The 19,231-nt window shown below is 37.1% G+C and overlaps 3 protein-coding genes across 6 annotated transcripts in view; 1 reads left to right on the forward strand and 2 right to left on the reverse strand.

Moving 5' to 3' along the window:
• The window catches only part of CASK (calcium/calmodulin dependent serine protein kinase), a 188,376-nt gene that overhangs the window by 91,877 nt on the left and 77,268 nt on the right, over positions 1–19,231 (forward strand). For all 4 annotated transcript variants that reach the window (XM_058838045.1, XM_058838055.1, XM_058838064.1 and 1 more), the window contains exon 6: positions 14,443–14,545. In XM_058838045.1, the coding sequence (XP_058694028.1) occupies positions 14,443–14,545 (103 nt within the window). The remainder of the gene's footprint in view (positions 1–14,442; positions 14,546–19,231) is intronic.
• GPR82 (G protein-coupled receptor 82) lies at positions 1,510–2,799 on the reverse strand. Its single transcript, XM_058838120.1, has one exon. It carries the CDS (start codon positions 2,706–2,708, stop codon positions 1,665–1,667), a length of 1,044 nt encoding a protein of 347 aa, XP_058694103.1. The 5' UTR covers positions 2,709–2,799; the 3' UTR covers positions 1,510–1,664.
• GPR34 (G protein-coupled receptor 34) lies at positions 7,924–12,834 on the reverse strand. The gene is made up of 2 exons (XM_058838110.1): positions 12,721–12,834; positions 7,924–10,917 (listed from the first exon to the last, which is right to left on the reverse strand). Exon 2 carries the CDS (start codon positions 10,901–10,903, stop codon positions 9,758–9,760), a length of 1,146 nt encoding a protein of 381 aa, XP_058694093.1. The 5' UTR covers positions 10,904–10,917; positions 12,721–12,834; the 3' UTR covers positions 7,924–9,757.

The following is a 19,231-nucleotide window of genomic DNA, read 5'->3' on the forward strand; positions in this document are numbered from 1 at the left end:
TTTTGAGGAGCACTTCCTCATTCAATGGACAAGAGACTACAAAAGCAAAACTTTCAGTACTTTTTCTCAGTGTTTCTTCAGGCAGTGCTCTTTTCCCCCTATTTATTTTCACTCCTGTGCCTCAGCTTCCTGTCTCAGGGTCCCCATGCTTGTTTTGTCCAGCCTTTTTCCTATTGACCTGTTAGTGTGTTCCAAAGCAGATTTTCTGAGAAGCATATTTATTCTGCTTGTCCTACCTGGAGTTGAACATTTACAAACATTCTGGTCACTAAGTTTATATGTTTCAGTCATTTGCTCACACAGTCAAAAAACTCATGTCTTCTGATCAATGAGCAGGCTTCCCATGCAGCACATTTGAATGGCTTAACCAAAAATTTGACAGATACTTGTGGTCTCTAACCTGCTTTGCAAACCAGGTGCTGTGCCTATTTGCCTTATGATTTTGTGTTCACTGCAGTAGAAGTGAATTGTTTTATTGTTTTTATTAAAAAATTCATGTGTCACCTGCTAACTTCTGATTTTGGCACCAGCATGTCTAAGCAATGCAAGAAGTTTGCCACATGAGCTGTGTTTTGCTGTAGTGTTTTTCTTACTCTCCCTCATCCCTCATGCCTTTAAATTTTGGGGGATTTTTCCTCCATTAACTTTTCTGTCAAATGCTAGACCAGGACTCAGTTTGTAGTTTCTCAAATTGTCTGTACTGCACAAAAGTTTTTTCACTATTTGAAGCAAGAAAAGCTTTGATGCATATAAGAACTTTAAAGGACATCATCTTGGGCAGATTATCTAGGAAATAAGTCGGGCATATGTCAGGTATTGATGCAGTGTAGAAGTGTTGGAGTGGGATCTTGCTCACAGTCTGTCACAAAGTTATATTTGATTAATAGTTCTCAAAGTTTCATTCATTTTCTTACCTTTTTGATAAGCAATGGGGAACAAGTGATTATGAGTAGGAAAGTGTAGAAAGAATGACTTCAGCCTATGCTGGCCTCAAAAACTGTGTTAAGAGAAACAACCCCAGGCAGGCATTGTGCTGAGATAGCTGCAGCTGCATTCCCTATGAAATGTATTTCAGGAAAGGACAGAAGTGGTGGGGTTTGAGTTCGTGTCTGTGCAAATTTGAAGAGCATTTTGGTAGTGCTCACCCAGACTTGCAGCTGATGATCTAAAACCATTCCTGCCAGCAGCACTTTGCCATCTGCAAAACTTGGACTGCTCAGTTCTGTCCTGCTGCAGTTACTTGGCCATTGGATGTGTAGCACAGTTGTGGTTCAGCCATCCCAAGGAAAGTGTCTGTGCTTTGTTCAGTATTCTTGTAAAGGAAGCCTGTGTCCAGAACACCTACTGATAACAAGAGAGAACTGGGTCCTTAACTTCAGATTTTGGCTTCTTCCTTGACTTTTTTAGGTAAAAGGAGCTGTCCATAGGTCAAATGTAAAATGTCTTTTGTATTACGTGGATGAATGTGTATTACACTGTTCACTGTACAAACTCCTTGGATTAGTTTGGGTAAACACATTGGATTTATTATGGCTAATGTTGGTGTAGCAAGCAAGATTATTTGAAAAGAAAATACAGTATGTTACCATTTTATTTAAATATTTACCCTTTTATATCAAAGCCTGCCTAAAGGTAGTTAAAATTTGTTTATTATTATTTACAGTCTATGAAAATCTTTCCATATGCCTTCCCATTTCAGTGAAAGTATCATCGTTACCTTTTTGATGTTCTGGTGTGGGTTTTGTAAACAGGCCATAAAGACTTTTCTTAAATGTTTTATCCAACAGAAGGGTTATAACTGGGTCTAAACTGCTTTTAGCAGCAGCAAGACAAGTAAGGAAATTTTTAATTTCCACTAGATAGTTTAACCTTGGACAGTCATTACCTGTAAGCAGTGCATAGAAAATTGGCCTAAAAATATGGTGTGGAAGAAAGCAGACAGTTAATATCATCTGGATGACAAGAATGTTTCTTTTCACTGTTCTGTAAATCAGATGTTTTTCTCCAATACAGGTATTTTTTTGTATTCTGCTCAGATGTCTGGTAAGAGAATAGTACGACCACAAAACGGTCATAAAAGACAGGAAGAAGCACACAGTGGCAAGAGAACCTGCAATCATTGCAGGACGTTCACCAGCTTCCACCCTGATGTTGTAGCACGTGGTGAGCTCTGCAGGAGCCCTCTCCTGGACGTTGTACGTGATGGCTGTGACCGTAATGCACATCACAATCAGCCAGATAACCACGCACAAATATTTAGCGAATTTTGGCCGCCGGAACTTGTGCAGCAGGCGCCCGTGGAGGTTTCCTGGGAGAGCTGGGGACTGTTGTGTGCCGCTGTTCCTCTTCAGCGTGGCGTACTGGCTGAGGGCGATGGAGCACAGGATGGCGATGGTCACGTACATGCTGACGTGCATCACCAGCGTCCCCAGGTGATGGGCGATCCTGCACGCCACCGAGCCGTAGGGCCAGCGGTGCCCGTGCGCAAAGTAGGCAGCCAGGAAGGGCATGGTGCTGCAAACCAGCAGATTTGCAGCCACAAGGTTGGCCAGGTAAATGTACTGTGTCCTTCGGGTGGGCGCTTTCCGTGAAAATATCCAGGCGGCCAGAATGTTCCCAAAGATTCCAGGGGGAAGGAGGCAGGAGTAGATGATGGGGAGAGCTACGGTGGTAGCTGGCGATGGCTGAAGACACGATGAGTTGTTCATTTATGGCAGTGTTTCTTGAGTGCTCAGAGCTGAAACGCAATTTAAAAATTAATATTTCTGTAATGTGCATCTAACATCTCTTTGCTCTTATCTCAGCTGTTTCTTTGTCTCCCCAACTTTTCAGTGTTCCTTTGATGATGTGACCTTAAGTTTACATGAGGTTACAGTTTGGGCATTCTCTTCCACTGAAATTTCGTAAAAGGAATTAAACCTCAAAGCTTTTATATGCATAGACTCTAATGAAATAAATTAGGAAGCTGAAGGTTCAAGCTAAGGTCTGGCAATATCTTCTGTAATCTTGGTTTATTTCTCAGTCTTCTGGAACATCTGTAACCTAATTTGGAAACCACTTACAGACCATTTAAAATTAAATAAGCAAATTAAGTGCAAAGAATTACTTTAATTCCAGAAATGCAGAAGAGTGTCTGTACCTCCATTTAACTACAAATTAGTCTGTATGCTGCAAGAATCTTGCTGTTTATTTATTCTCACTGTATTTATTCTGTGCTCATGTCTGTATATGGTGTTACTTTATCACAGCTCTAATGTCAGATGTACAACTCAGCAATACTTAGCAACTCAGTCTATATTTTTTAGCATATAAAATGGTTGTTAAAAACTGCAGTATATTAATTTTTTCCAAGTTAGTTTTTCAGTCTTTTCTCAATTTCCAAACTGAAAATAAGAAATGAAAGGTCTGTGCAATGATTCTGTAAAAACTGACATTTCAGCTTACAAGCCTGTAGTGGAGAGTTGTTACTGCTGTATGCATACATATACATACATGTTTTAGTGGAGTGTATCCTAGTTAGCTTTTTTTTTTCATATCAAATCAAATGGAAAAAAATAAGATTTCAAACACAGATGGATAATATTCTTGTTTAAAAAACTGTAAGCAAATGAACTCAGATGCTCAAGAGGATTCAGTGTAGGAATGATAAAAAGCCCAGACACCAAGCAAAAAGACTGAGCTGTATGTGGTGTTTGACAAACTTGCAAATTAAACTAACTTTCACAGCTCTTGCATTATAGCATACACTAAGTTCCATATGTATTGTTGAATCAAAACTTATTAAATTATTTTATTATAATGAGTTGAATTAATAAAGTTGCTGCTGAATTTACTCATTTTAGCAGTCTAATGAAAATTTTTGTGTCATTGACCAAATTTCATCAGGTGAAAAAAAGAAGTGGTAATTTTAAGCTTACCTATACAAGCTGCAGGCACCTTCCTTTGCTGAGAGGAAATATTTCTGTCTGGTGTCTGTTTTATCTCCACTGCTGCAGTGAAAATGATGGCACTGGAATCTGGAGAGTACAGTTAAAAATTTATCTCTGACATAAGTAGGTTTTCAGAGTGTACACTTTCCTTTTACAATGTCAGGAGGCAGGTAGGCATTTAAAGTTCAGAAAAGGTGATGTCTATACAAAAAAATTAAGTCAGGATCAGCTCCATTAAGGAAAAAAAAGAGATAGAATAGAAGAGCAGCTGTAACAGTCCTTAGGTACAGCACAGAAGCACCTTGCAATCCTTTATATAGTGCTTCCCTCTTCTGAGGGGTGGAGGGGTTCTCTTTAGGACTGCCCACTTTCCATCCTGCTGCTATTTTATGCCTTAAAACTTGTCTTTTCAGTGATATTTAACAGCTCTTGAGCTCCATGAGCCATCACCAAGCTGTCTATTCCCAAAGCCCACGTGCAGTAGTGCTGTGTCCATGTCTGTCCTCACATGAGTGACCAAATGGACACATCTCTTCTGTCTGCTCCGGTGTTGGGTTGTGTGGAAGCAATTTACAGCTGATGCATCCAAGGGTTCTGGCAGGGAAAATGGACTCAGTGTCCAAGAAGTGCATTTTACACAAATCAGTCAGAGTTACAGACAGGACAGTTTCCTTCCTCCACAGCATAGGAATGATCACAGGTCAAACTCTGTTTAGCTCTGCAGAAGTTGAGACTTTTGGGTTTTCTGCTTTCTTATACATCTGTGGTTGTAAGATAAGGCTTTTCAACACCTATAAATAAGTTCCTTTATGAGAACAGAAGTCTGGTATGGTTCTTGTTTTGCTGGTTTGGCTTTGTTTAAGCATGAACTATGAGAATTCATCTCATGACCTGTTATCATTGTTCAGTCTCATTATTACTAATTTTTCAACTAAAATAATGGACATGTAAGCTGGCTTCCTATTCTGAATTCATAGACAAACTCATTTGCAATTACATTTATTTGCTGTGGAATATTAGTAATTAGGCTGTAAAGCTGTAATTAGTTTTCATGTACTTTAATTCTAGTTCTTGTTAAATTTAATTATACCTTGTTTTCCACTTTTGCATGTATAGTTATATTAAAAATCATTCTAACAGAGAGTCTTTTGTATTTATTACATGTTTAATAGTTTCTTAATTAATGTTAGAAGTCCTTGTTACTGTGGTGTTCCACTGAGGTTTAGATACAAGAATGCATATCCTGTAAAGTTACTGAGAGTGGTGTGAACAATTCCAGTTAGCAGGTTTTTTTAAATTACTATTATTATTTGGTTGGTTATTGACTGTTGCCTGTAATATTTATAATTTAATGATAATAACTCACGCTGTGAGAGATAACTGCTACATGTTTTTTCTACATTATTGTATGATAATAGATTGTTGTAATGAATTAGAGTCTATTAGACTTTATTTTGGAATGGATTACTGAGAACAATAGCAATGTAATGAGGTATTACAAGTTTTTAAAAATGCCACCTGTCCAAGGAATACAGTTACAGTGGGTTCTAAGCTGTAGCAAGCACCTTCCTTATTCTTTTAGTAGTCTATTTCCATTCACCTAACTTAAAAATGGTGTTTTATCTAAAATGCATTTGAAGATACTCATATAGAACACATACATTTTTATATGCAATTCACCCTTAAGTTCTTCATAATTTTTTTTATGTGCATCATTCACCTCAATGATTTATTTTCTCTATTCTCAAACCATGTTCACTCTTAATTTATACATGTACTAGATTTTATATTGCCAGTAAGGCAGCATATGTTGCATTTCATCATTATATGCAGACAGCTTGTTTTCTGGCCCTAAAAACACAAAACCCAGGAAATTCTCAGTGGTGAAATTCCTCGACTTCAGCAAGGCTTTGACACTCTCTCTTACAGCCTTTTATGTGCTGTCAGAGCATCAAACTAAAGCTGCCATTTGTGAACTTCCAGTTCTGGAATAATGTGATTCTCACTTGTTTTTCAGTGATATAAGTTGCACTCCTCTTTTATGGTTTCATTGACCAGTGTTGTAAGGGAAGTGATTCCATTAAATGTTTCCATGTTGTGTTATCTAAATAATTGCTATTTATCTGCCCTCAGAAACACCAGTTTGCAAGTTAAAACCATAATTACTTATATTTTCAGTGCAAAAATGAAAGTTGATGTTGTGGTTTAACCCTGGTAGGCAGGTGAGCCCTCACAGCCACTCACTCCCCCTTAGTGGGATGAGGAGGAGAATCAGAAGGGTAAAAGTGAGAAAACTTGTTTATGATTTTGCCTCTTCCCCCTCTTGTTCTTGTGACTGCTGTGCTGAAGAACAGACCTCTCTGTCTGGTGCTCCCTCCTGCTTTGTCTGACACACTCTGATCAAATCTGCTTGTATCTGGATGCCAAAGTATGTGGTTGTGGTTTTATCCCAGAAAGCACCTAAATCCCACACGTTCACTTACTTCCTCTGCAGTGGGCTGGGAGGGAGGATTGGTAGGGTAAAAGTGGAAATTCATGGTTTGTGATAAGGAGTTTAATAAGCTTAAAGAAAAAGATACAGGCAGAAACAAAAAAACCTAGTGATAGAAAACAACTCCATCTGACCAGTGCCCAGTGAGTTCCTGAGAAATGGCAGCATAGCCAAGCTTCCTCCTTGGCTTTTGTAGCTGAGCATGGCACCACGTGCTCTGGGGTATCCCTGGGCTCAGCTGTCCCTGCTGTGTCCCCACCATGTCCTTGTGCACCCCCAGCCTCTCGCTGCTGGGGTGTTCTGACAGACAGTGAGGTCCTGCTTCTTGTGCAGGTGCTGCTTAGCAATGGCTGAAGCTTCATGGGTTGGCAACACTGTTTTGATCACAAGCCCAAACCACAGCCCATATGGTGAAATCCATCCCAGCCAAAACCAGACAAAACCAGCACAAAACTGGTACATTTTGGTACACCAGTTGAAATGCAAGTATGTCTTACAGATTTGAGTACAGAGAAAAATTAGGTTTGTGCTGTTTTATGGGGATGTGTGTTGAGTTAGCCTTTAAATACGGAAAGCAAAATAAATAGAGTCACCTTCATGTTAAAATTCACCTGAGGACTCAGGTAACTGGGAAGCACAGAGAAAAGGAGAAGTAAGACACACTATTTGAGTGACTTGATTCTATAGTCATTTGACATGTCACAGTGTGACTTGCAGCAGATCTCCCAAGATGTTTGTTCTTCAGTGGTATTTTTTGTAAGGTCTAGCATTTTATCCTCAAATTTCAGAAAACTGATTGCAGAAAAAATACGTAAGGATTAAATACTTATTTTTAAAAGAGTAAAGAAACCTGCTTTTGTTTCTTGGTCAGTAGTAATTGCTTCCTACATGGCAGTGCTGTCTAGTTTAAAATTCCTTTCTGAGCCAGTTGATACATCTGCCTTTAGCATCTTGAATCTTGAACTTAACATCTTGAACTGATTTATACAGTTGTAGAAATCCAACAGTATTTTCTGATTGCTTTCTGTGGTAGTTTCTTTGTTCTGACTGCTACTCCTTTAATGCTGCACCTTGTCAAGATCATATGGTCATTCCTATTCCCCTCTTCTGTGCTATGCCTGCTCTTAGAGGTTTTCTTATAGACCTGGTCCCTTTCAGATTTTAATTTCTGGGCTGGAGAGTTGAGTTTAATGCAGTTTGGATTTTCAGTATCAAAACCTTGTACTACTGCTTGATTCTCTAAAGAGATCTGAGGGTATTTTGGCAATACTGCTGTGTCCATGAATTACAAACCTTGTAAATGAAAATTCTGATCTAACACTTCTATCAAAAGAATTTTAGAATTCACATTTTGTTCAAGCTGGTGTTGTTCATGCCTGTCCTCTCCTGAGTTTCCCAGCCCACACCCTCACCCCGACCTGCTGTTCAGTATCATCAACCAACTGCTCACAGAATAAGCATAGAAAAGAAAGAATGATGAGATAATACATATATCTTGTGAAATTGTGGTTTATAAACTCTACTAGATGTACCAGAATTCATGTAACTACGTAGAACTACAGCATTACATAATAAAATTGCACTGTACAAATGCAAAACCAAGAGAATAATTAATAAAACAGGATGACAAAATGATAGATAAAAGATCATGAAACGCAATTGCTGTGAGACTCAGAAATTATTGTACAAACACCTCCATTGTATGCTGAAATGTTCAAGAAAAAGGCAGTTACCATCATATCTTTAAGAAATTACATTTGTGGGAATCTTTCTTTTGAAGATTAAGAAACACCTTAATATTTTGTTACCCAAAATAATAATAAAAAAAAAAAAATTAGACTGGCTGGTCATTGTAATTTGTTTAACATGTTTATATCCAGTTCCATCAAATCTGAATGATGTAAAATCGCATCAAAATTAAATCAAGTTTATATCTAGAAGAAGTCTCATGTTTACTTTGTTCAATCAGAGTATTATGAGTATCTTCTGTAAAATCAGAATATAGTATGGGATTAGTAAAAATCCACACATTTTTGGCAGATTTGGCATTAAAAATCACATGATCCATTAGAGAAGTTACATATTAAAACCAACTTCTTTGCACCTGTTTACTTGAACAGTATTGTTTGTATGTGTCAAGATAATAAATCCTTATTTTACAGAGCTCAATGTCTGGCCTCTATTTCTTTCGACTTTCTGGTCTGTTATGCCAGACATTTGAGTTGTTCATGGTTGTGCTGCTTTAGTCATCTTTGTGCCAGACATCCCCCACCTTCAGATCTCTGGTTTTTGAGAAATGTTACAGCTTGAAATCTGTTTGTGCCTTAATAAATAAAGCTGTTTAGTTTTAATCTGAGAATATAGATGGAGCTATGAAACGTTGCTGTTGCATTGCTATTCACATGGCATCAGCAATTATCAAGATTATTTTAATCATGTGGAAAGAAAAGTCTCCTGACAGGGAAGAAGCATACAGCTGGAATGAGTGGCTTTGGAAATCTAGGAGCAGACCAGTGGCTGAGCCTGGCTGATCTTTTTGGTTCTGTGAATTTATGTTCCTTGCTGAACTACTTTGTGTAGCTGCAGTAATCAAATTTGTCATTTTGAAGGAAATCTTAGGAAATACCCACATATCATCTCTCCTTGATTTAGTTCAAATTTTCTGGGAGCGGTGCTTGTTTTTCCTCAGGTGTTTGACCTTGACACTCATTAAAATGTTGGAAATACAAGGGTTTTAGTGGGATTGAATACTTTAACTTTGCTGCTAAATAAAACCTAGAGTGTCTTCTGTACTTAAAACTGAATTGATAGGTGTTGTATTCTTCACCTCATTTTTAAGACTCATGTTGCTGAATTCTCAAATATATTCTTTAAAAATTGGTTTGTAAATGTAGTTAAAATACCGATCTCTTGGAAACCTGTTAAAACAGAGAAAACCATAAAAGACATAAAACCTGCAATGTTATCTGGACTTTTCAAATAAGACAGAATTTACTTTTTGTAAAATTCATCTATTATTTACATACACAAGCTACTAATATTAATGTGTATATACAAATTTACTTCTACAGGTTCAAACCCCTTCATGGAAATCTCCCCTAAAGAGTTAGTGTTCTAGTTTAGTCCAACACAAAATGTCTGAGAACTTCCTAATTTGTTTTCTTGGATAAACAAGAGTGAAAAAATGCTTCTGAGAAGTAAGTTCTCGTTTTCACTAACAGAAGTAAGACTTCTCATTTTTCTTAACTGGAGGAAAAAGGCAGAATTAGTACTGTAGAGTAGAGGATTTTGTGAGCTGAAATTGGTGACCTGGAGGGACAGAGATTCATTTAAACATTCAAATCATCGACTTCTTCCTTGAGTAGCTGGAGTGAGGAGTGGTTGTAGATAATCGCTCTTGAGCGTATTGGCCAAGTTTTATGTCTGAGGTGCTCTCCAGGTTTAGGCTTGACTCTCCATGAAGTTTTTTGCAAATCAGTTGGAATACAGTCTTACGGACACTCCTGGACATTAGGAAATACATAACTGGGTCTAGGCAGCTGTTAAATGATGAAAAGATGAGCATCACCTCATTGCACGTGTGAATGATCTCCGTCCAGTAACAGGATGGGGTTTGTAACTGTGATGTGATGTAGACAAACCTGAACATGTGATAAGGTACAAAACAGATGGTGAAAATTATGAGAACAATGAAAGAGTTTCTTGCTGTCTTGGTGTATTTTCCTGCATTGGGAAAATTTGCCCTTCTCCTTGAAATTTTCAGAAGGTTCTTGGCAATTTTAACATAGGAAAGTATTAAAAGGAAAAAAACTATCCAAAAAATCAGTACAGTGATATAATTTAAAATTGCTTCTGTCTTCTCTGCATTCTGTTTGCTTCGGTAATGAAAGCACTTGGTAGAGTTGCTGTCCTCATTCTTAAAGAAAGATGGTGCAACTATCACTATAAATCCTGTCAGTGCAATCGCCCACACCGTGCAACAAATCTGCACACTCCGGGTAGTGGTCAACATCTTTGGACGCTTCACAGACTTATTTATCTTTATATAACGATCCAGACTAATTAGTCCTAACAGTACTATGCTAATGTACATGTTCATGTAAAACAGCGTTCCCACAACCTTGCAAAAAATCCGCCCGAACATCCAGTGGTTGGTGGCATGATAGAGTATCCGGAAGGGGAGGCAGAAGATCAGCAGAAGGTCTGCAACAGCGACATTTAGCAAATAAACTTGGATAGAATTCCTTTTCTGATGAATGCACAGGAAAGCAAACAGGGCTATAATATTTCCAACTAATCCAACAACAAAAATAATGGAGTAAAAAAGTATCAGAGCAAGTGACAGCGAGTTGTTGTCATCCAAGGAACAGCTGGCATCATTGTGGCTTTCTGAGGCATTTGTGGTCAGGTTGGTTTGGTTACTCCAAAATTCTTCCTTGTGTGGACCAATGGTTGGTAAATCAGCTGAAGTTGCAGCCATCATTTGCAAAAGCTGTTCTGCAAAGAAACAAAAAGAGATTTTAAGAATTAAATCTCCATTCATGTGTCTGTTTGCTTTATTGCCTACAGTCTAATGTGATACAAACATGAAAGGCAGTAGCTAAAAGGAATAAATGCCCCAAAGTATTGATGTAGCCAAATAAAAGGAGCTCTAGACAGATATCATAAAATAATGTAAGCCTAGGTACTGTGCAGGCAAGAATGGATAGAGTACTCACACTGATAACTATTTCTGTAATTACAGCATTATTACTGTCCTCTGTTGTTTTAAAAATCAACTATTACATTTTCCTGAAAACTTAAGAATTTTTTTTTTTTATCTATATGAACAAGTAATTTTTTTAAGTTCACTTCTTAGTACCAGCATTTCTTGTGCAGGAAAATTTTTACCTAAAGTGCAGGGATATATAAACATAACTAAGTATTCTCAGTGCTGATACAAAGTACATAGACATACATTAAAAAAAGTCTTAACTCATCTGTGTTAATTTTAAATAATTCAGATCTTTCACGTGGGACTCACTGGTCTTCAATTAAAAAAGCATTCATCAATTAGTATTTATTTGGCTGTGTACTCTGTTATAAGTAACCCTGTGGGACAGTATTATTGCAGTGGCTTGTCTTTAATAATCTGTACCTTCACATAAATTTAAGTGTTTTTTCCTTCTCTTGACTATTCACAAATCAGTATTACACAAATAAACTTCTATTAGCTGGAAATCACATTAATCCAGTAACAGGTTGTTTTCAAACCTTCCTTGTTTTCATGGTTTTCTTTGTTTTCATTGGATAGTTTTTAATTTCACTAAGCTTACTGCTGACCAGGAAGACAGAATGTGAAAGACAAAGGTCAGCCTTGATCAAGGAAGGAAAGCCAGAAAAGTGTGTGGTTTGGAGAGCAGTCATGTGAAGGCGTTTTGAGAGATGGTTATCACTGATGAGTAATGATAAAAGTTTATTCTTCAACTTGTTTGTCACAGCAACAAGAAATGCCGCAAAAAAGTTTATTTAAGATACTTTTGTTTTACAGAGGAAAGAGGTTTTTTCCTGGTAATCTCACAAAATTTTCAGAAGTGGTTTTGGCACTTAGTTATCTGGCAACTGTCACAAAGAAAAATAAAACAACAAAAAAACACTGTTGTATATGTTATCTTAGAAAAGCTTTTATGCTTGATCTTTGTCTAGGCCATGCAATTTGCATGCTGGGTCTTAAAAAACACAAATTTACATTTAGTTCTGTGATGCAGCCACAGCAGTAAAAATTACGACACACTTCAGGTAAAATTTTTAAGAAGACCTAACGTCCTTACAGAATCTGAATCCTTGAGAGAAGAGTCTAAAATATTTTAATATCCTATGTTTTTTGACCCTACAATTGCATTAAACTGGAAGGGTACATTAGCAGTTTCAAAAACAGCTGTCCTCATACTTGCCACTTTGTCAAGGCAAGTAATTTCAAGGGGTTGATTTGAAACTGCGATGCTTTCAAATACATCTTGAAACCCATCTCCTGCTATGACTTCACATTGAAGTTGCTTTTCTATGAAAATGTTTGATATGGGAACTTGTATAAGCAGTGATAAATTTAGATCAATGAGGGAGAAACTTGGGTTATGCTGCAAATGGTTTGGAAACAAAACTTTTCACTGTCCTAAGTTGTGTCACCTCTAAGGAATCACACACGCTTAAACCTGGGTGTGCTTAGAAAAGGATTTGGAGGTCAGTAACACCTCTGCAGTTAAGAGAAATGTTAGTAGAGATCCATTTCACAACAGCTTAAGTATAAAAGAAGCTACTTACCATTTATGTGTTAGGAGGTTCTGGTTCTGAAAACCGCTGGTGAAGACAGGGAGGAGAAACGTGCAGGTCCTCTTATTAGAAAGCTCCAGCAGCTTCTCTCTGAAAGTGGTGAGCTCCAGCTGACTCTACAATTGGCAACAAGAGGAAGTTTTAGCTGGTGTTGCAACTGGTGTGCTTTGGGGTTTTTTGTGTTGTTTGTTTTTTAAAGGCATATTTAACTACCCAGTTTATTTGGGCTCTGCTGGGAGAGGTTCTGTAATAAAGTTTTCTCAGTTTTGCTCTGAACTGGAGATTCAATTCTTTTTTCTCAGAGAATTTGTTTCTGGTGAGCAATGCCAGTCGCTTTTTGGGTGATAATGATGCTGGTACTGTCATCTCTTTAATACTTCATGAAAATAGGGCCACTTTTTCCAGTGTAGGTAAAGATAAATCAGCACCACAGTGGAATGGCATATTTTGTTAAATTTTATATAGTTCTCCCATCTAGCTTTCTCCTTGCCTGGGATTAGAATTGTTGTTGTTTCTCACTCAAAATGACCATGTTGAGAGGATGTGAAAGCACCCGAAGTATACACTTAACCATTTCACTAAGGCAGAAGTGAAATACTATGTGCAGCAGTAATGCCACCTGGTAATACTCTTTCAAGTGGGGCATAAGGAATTGCAAAATTACATTTACAAATTGGAAATTTAAGAGTGGATTCTAGAAGACCTGATATGACAAAGCCTAAATTTAATGAAGATCTCAAGAACATTGTCTTGAAGGTCTTCATTCTCATATAATTCAAACTTTCACAAAGAGATGGTGGGTGGTTAGAGATTATGACTTTACAGGTAGTCGGATTGAATTTCTGGTAGCTCCTGTGCACTCTTTGAGTTCCTAGTTTTGCAATTCAAGGAGTAATGTATTCTTGGGAAGTCGTATACAAATTTGAGGTTTTTCATTTTAAATAATATGGTATTGAAAAGAGAGACTTTGAGCAAATGCAGGAAGTTTTAAATTAAATGCAATTGTTTGGGTATATATATTTAGTACCAAATTGTGTTCTAATAGATTTTGTGTGTATGTTGCTTCCTCCTACAGCAGTCAGTACCCATCTGAATTGTTGTATATTTTTTTTATTTTTATATGTTAACACTTCACTCTTATTTGTGGAAAATCAAAGGTATAGATGACTGTGGCTGGAATCCAGTTTAGACACCTAAAGGATGTCCCTCACTGGAATATCCCAGGGGTATTCTGCACTTGAGAAGTGCTGTGTGAATTCTATGATTAAGGCTCAAAGCAATGTTTTATGTTCTCTGTGGGAAGGATAAGACCCCTCAAAACGTATCATAGGCAGGATATTTCAGCTGGGGAATTGAAACAGTGTAAGGGTTAATAGGATGAAAGACAAAACGGAAAAGTAATGCAAGGTAAGAAATTATAGACATGAGTTTTTTATCTCCATTTTATCGTGATTCACTTTGTTTTCCTTGCTAGTTCTGATAAGTTCTGAAAGGATTTTGGTAAGCCTGGGGCAATGAAAGTTAAGACAATGCAGAAAGAGGAGTCCATGCCAGAAAAGAAGATAACTGAAATTAAAAGATTATTTATCAAATAAAAACAAATTTATCAAAACAAAATCTAACTTCTGCTCAAAATTTATGAAAGTAAGTTCTAAAATACAGATTGTATTTCTCAAACAATGTAATGATTTGTCTGGATTTTTGTCTTTTCAGCCACACTGTGTACTGCTTGCCTCAAAAGAGAATTCAGCCCCAGTAAAGCTTGGTGGCTTTGGGGTAGCAATTCAGTTAGGAGAGTCTGGGCTAGTTGCTGGAGGTAAGAAATTTTCCTTTCATTATTTAGTATTGTGCATGTTGTACTGCAGAGTTCTGTTCTTCTGACACAGCCTGGCCTGCAAAACAAGAGCTCAAAAATAATCTTTCACTCAAGGCTTTGTTAAAATGGTAAATGCACAGAGCCAAGCTAAATTGGTAGTGGAATGTAACGTGCATTCACACATTGACTATTAAATCTTTGTAAATGTTACTCAACAGGAGCTCATGCTGGTTTGATCAAAATAAAACTGAAAAAGACCTCAAATAATTTTCCACTTTAATGCAAGTTTTGGCTTAATTCTTCCATGCTTTGTAAAGCAAAGAAAATAAAAATGCAGTCATTGAAGCACTTGAGTAAGGACTTAGTGCAGCATCATCAGTGCTCCCCTGTTTGATAGGCAGATTCTGTCAGAATGCTGTGCTGTTTAAAGGCAAAACCTTACTAGTTTTCACAGGTGATTCTTTTCTGTGTTTTAAAATTTCATTGTAATTATTGCACAAGGCATCAATATCTTGATACGTATGTATATTTTTTGACTGTGTTTTGTTTTCTGTGGATTTTATTTCCTCTAGCTGCCTTCCATATTGTTCCAGACAATAGGGTTATGCTTTAATCAGCCTGCACAGATGAAGACCCAATCAATTTTCTGATGTTTTCATTGCCAGAGTAGGAGACCACAACAAAACATTTTGTTAGCTATAATATTTTTTCTTCAAAAATTAATAACTTCCTTCAGTACCATGCTACTTCAAAAACTCAGATTTCCTAATTTAATCACTTAACATTTTGTGTCAATTTGACTTTTGTATGTTTTTTAAAATAAAAAGCAAATCAAATATAAACATACCAACAGCTTCCATTCCCTTCCAGATATTGCTGATACCCCGGAAATATCCAAGTATCTTATTAACTAGAGACATCTTTTCCAAGAAAATACCCATTCAGTTAAGCTGTAATAAAAAGGTCATTCCTTTCTGTACTTTCCTTGTGTTACTCAATTTATCTGTACCTCAGCCGCTGCTTTTTTTAGTGGTAGTTTGTACACTTTTGTTTATAATTATCTCATTTTTCTTCTTTATGTTCTGCTGAGCGACTTTACACACTTCTGTTTCAGACACTCTTCTGGATTTAGTCAGATGTACTTCTTGTACTTTCACATTACCAATTTCACATTACCAATTTTCTAGCAAGAAACACTCAAGTTCAAATTTGAAAAAAAAAATTACTGCATTTTTCCCGAAGTTTGCTGTGCCCTTCCTTTTGTGTTACTGTTCCCAGTGCTGTGATCCCACTCACTGTTCCTGTGCTCAACCTCCATGCAGTGATCAGTGCTGGGGGTTCTGTTGCAGCTCTTGCAGAAGATCTCAAAGCTCCTCACTGTGATATTTATCAGTATCTTTTGCTTCTTCCACCTCAATTTCTGCCATGTTGGTCTGCCTTCACACACTTTTTTGTTTTCCTTTTTCTCAACTGGGATTTTCAATTTGCAGCCTTTGCATTGGCACTTGTTTTTTTCAGCTTCAAATTCCACTCATTTTCAGGGATACCCAGAGTAATTCCACTTCATTTATATACTGTGGAAAGTCTCCTTAACAGACTCTTCTCCTTCTTCTCATCTTCCATTCCAGTCTTTAAAGCACAAACTATCTCTGTTATCTGGCAATTCTTTTCCCTGCCAGAATCCTACCTGAAGACAAATTACTAGACAGTTCCCTACACATAACTAGCAAGGTCTTATTTATTGTTTTACAATATAACCCATGTTATATGAAGGCTGTCAGTACTGGCTATTTGAACTGGGCTATAAATTTCTTATAAATCAGTGTTTATCTACACATTTGCTTAAGGGTGTTATTCACATGCGCTATGCATAAGTTTTGTCTTAATAGTAACAATAATTTACAGGCACTTATTTAGTAGAAGCTCTCCAAATAGAGAAGTCTGAGCAGTATCATAACCAACCTGTTCATTTTCACATTGCTTTTTTAATTTTTAGTTAAAAACATTGATTCCTCTTGACATAGTAAATTGTTTCCCTCTTGGCATGGCAATGCTTGTGTTTGGCGGTTAGTACATCAAAAAAGAAACTCTCTGTTAAATAAAATCTACCATGGCATAAAGATAATTTTACTGATCTGAAATCCCCTGTGTTTGCTTTGTGCTTTTTTTCCTACTTCTGTACACCTTGACACACCTGTGCCTGGCAATCCTAGATTCTGTGTAGCCCCAGGAGAACAAACTAAAGGGAATTTTCTCCCTCAGTGTGTTTGAAGCCTGCCTTCAAGCTTACAGCTTTTGCTTTGTTTGGGACTGTAACATTTTTTTGACTTGACAAAGGCATTTTTATCAGAGTGTGCATAAATTGCTGGGGAAGGAAGTCAAATTAAACCCTGGGTATTAAAATCTTTTGATATAAGTCCAAAGACAGATTTGTGAAGTTTAGAAGGATTGTAACTACAGGGTTCAATCAGGTTTCAAGCAGGTAGATGGCTGTTTTAACAAGTGTAAGAGAGCTCACGACAACAAGCTATGACATCATACTAGATGTCATTAATGAAAATGTGTATGAAGGAGAATTTAGGAATGACTGTATTTTATAAGCTAACAACTCTGTTGAGATTATTTTTAAGAAAGTTTAATTCTTAATTATTATTTACTTTATGTAAGTAAAATAAAATACAAAAAAAAATAGGATGTAGCCATAACTCATTTCTTCATAAGGCCAGAGGGTAAAACATAAGGAACTACTCTGTTCCACTCCATTTGCCCATAAGCTGCAATAAATGGGCTAAGAATCATGTGTTGTCATCTGAGCTACAGGGAACAGGTTTCATGAGCTACCAATCTCTTCTTGCTTCAGTTCTTATGCTCAGAAGTGGAAAATTGTGCTAGTGGCTTCACTTGAAGCCTTGAAATAGGTACTTTTTAAAGGAACTCTGGCATTATACACAGGAGTTAGAGATCATCATAATTTATAAGCGAATTTCGTTATGGAACAGCGTGTAGACAATAAACAGTTTGTGTTGCATTGTTATGATGCAGCTGGAGTAGTGGAACCTCTGGGAAGTCAGTGATTTAATAGACTGATCTCACATTATGATCTGTCTCCTTCCTTGGAGATTTTTTCTTGCAGAGCATAGTATGAATTGTCACAATATTTTCTTATATGTGCCATCAGATTTATCTGGTATCAAATATCTTAGATGCTAAATCTTGGCATTTTTTAGCTAGTATTTGGTATAAAAGTCTGAAGGAACAAAAAAAACATTGAGTTCACAACTGGTATTTCCTTCACTTAATCTACTTAATTTCTCCTGGCTTTAACTAGTGCAATAAAAGTGAACTGTATAGACCCAAGTTGGGTGAGATCCTTTATATGTGGATAGTTAACTGCCTTTCACATTTCACCTTCAGCTGCAAAATGTCACAGATACCATAATGCTAATCCAGTCCAGTATTAATTTGCATGTATTATAAGTTAGATGCCATAGGCTGCCTCAAAATCCTGTAGTATCCTAATGTAAATTATCATTTTGTTGGAGAAAATCTTTTGTGTTCTTAGTACAGCTAATAAATACCAAGTGCTCTTGGTTCCTTGTGAGCTGTGTTTTTAGACTTACTGCAAAAACAGCAAAGGAAAGCATTGCCATAAATTTCCCTCCAAATAAGACTATGGAATGCCGGGGGAAGGGAGCAGAATCTTTTAAGGTCCTTATTTTTTGTTTTGTTCTCATCAATATAAAAATGATCATAGAATGGTTTGGGTTGAAAAGGGACCTTTAAAGGTTGTCCAGTCCAACCCCCTGCTATGAACAGAACATCTTCCACTAGATGAGGTTGCTCAGATCGTGAATGTTTCCAGGGATGGAGCATCTGCCACCTCTCTGGGCATCATCTTCAGTGCTTCACCAAACTGGATCTTGGTGGTTTTATAAAGCTCAGGTTAGAAAACTCTTCCTTTGTGTGTGTGGGGTTTTTTTTGTTTTTAATGTTGGAGGGTTTTTGTACTGCACAGAATTTTTCCTTTTCATCATCAGTCCCTGGTATTTTGAAGCTTTCATTTGTTTTCCAAGAAGAAATAAAATTTTGCAAGCAGGGGTCCTGTGCTAGTATTCTTCTTTCTCTTCCAGGGTAGTGTTTTCACTTCATTTTTTTCCTGAAAATTAAAAGAATGTGAGACCCTTCACAGCTTTGCCTTTAAAAGACTTCGTTTTATTTAAAAGATACAGTTGTGTTTACTGTCTCACAGAAATTCCACTTCACATCTGGGCTGATTTGAGAGTGCTTACAGGAGGCTAATGTGTTGAGAAATCATTTAGGTTCACTTCCTCCATCATAGTTTTATGGCAGAAAAGGCCATTGAATTAATTATGATTCATCTAATTAACATGTGAGCTTTGCTTTGTTTGTTTTCTGGACACTCATATCCAGTTGTCCAGTTGTCTGCTGATGCATCTTTTAAACACATTTTCTTCAGACAATCTTCTGTGCTGAAGCTGAATTACTCCCCCTCCCCTTTTTTTTCCTATTTTTTTTTAATCTACTCATCTCTCTGTACACCTGCTTTAAACATCTCTATTGTCTGGAGTAATGTGGAAAGGAATTAAGAGTAGTAAAGTACTGCCCTATCTGATCTGTTGTGTGTGATTCTTTGATTCCTTCCACATTATTCTGGACACCCCACTC

The sequence above is a fragment of the Poecile atricapillus genome, chromosome 1, assembly GCF_030490865.1.
Source record: "Poecile atricapillus isolate bPoeAtr1 chromosome 1, bPoeAtr1.hap1, whole genome shotgun sequence".
Taxonomy (NCBI): domain Eukaryota; kingdom Metazoa; phylum Chordata; class Aves; order Passeriformes; family Paridae; genus Poecile; species Poecile atricapillus.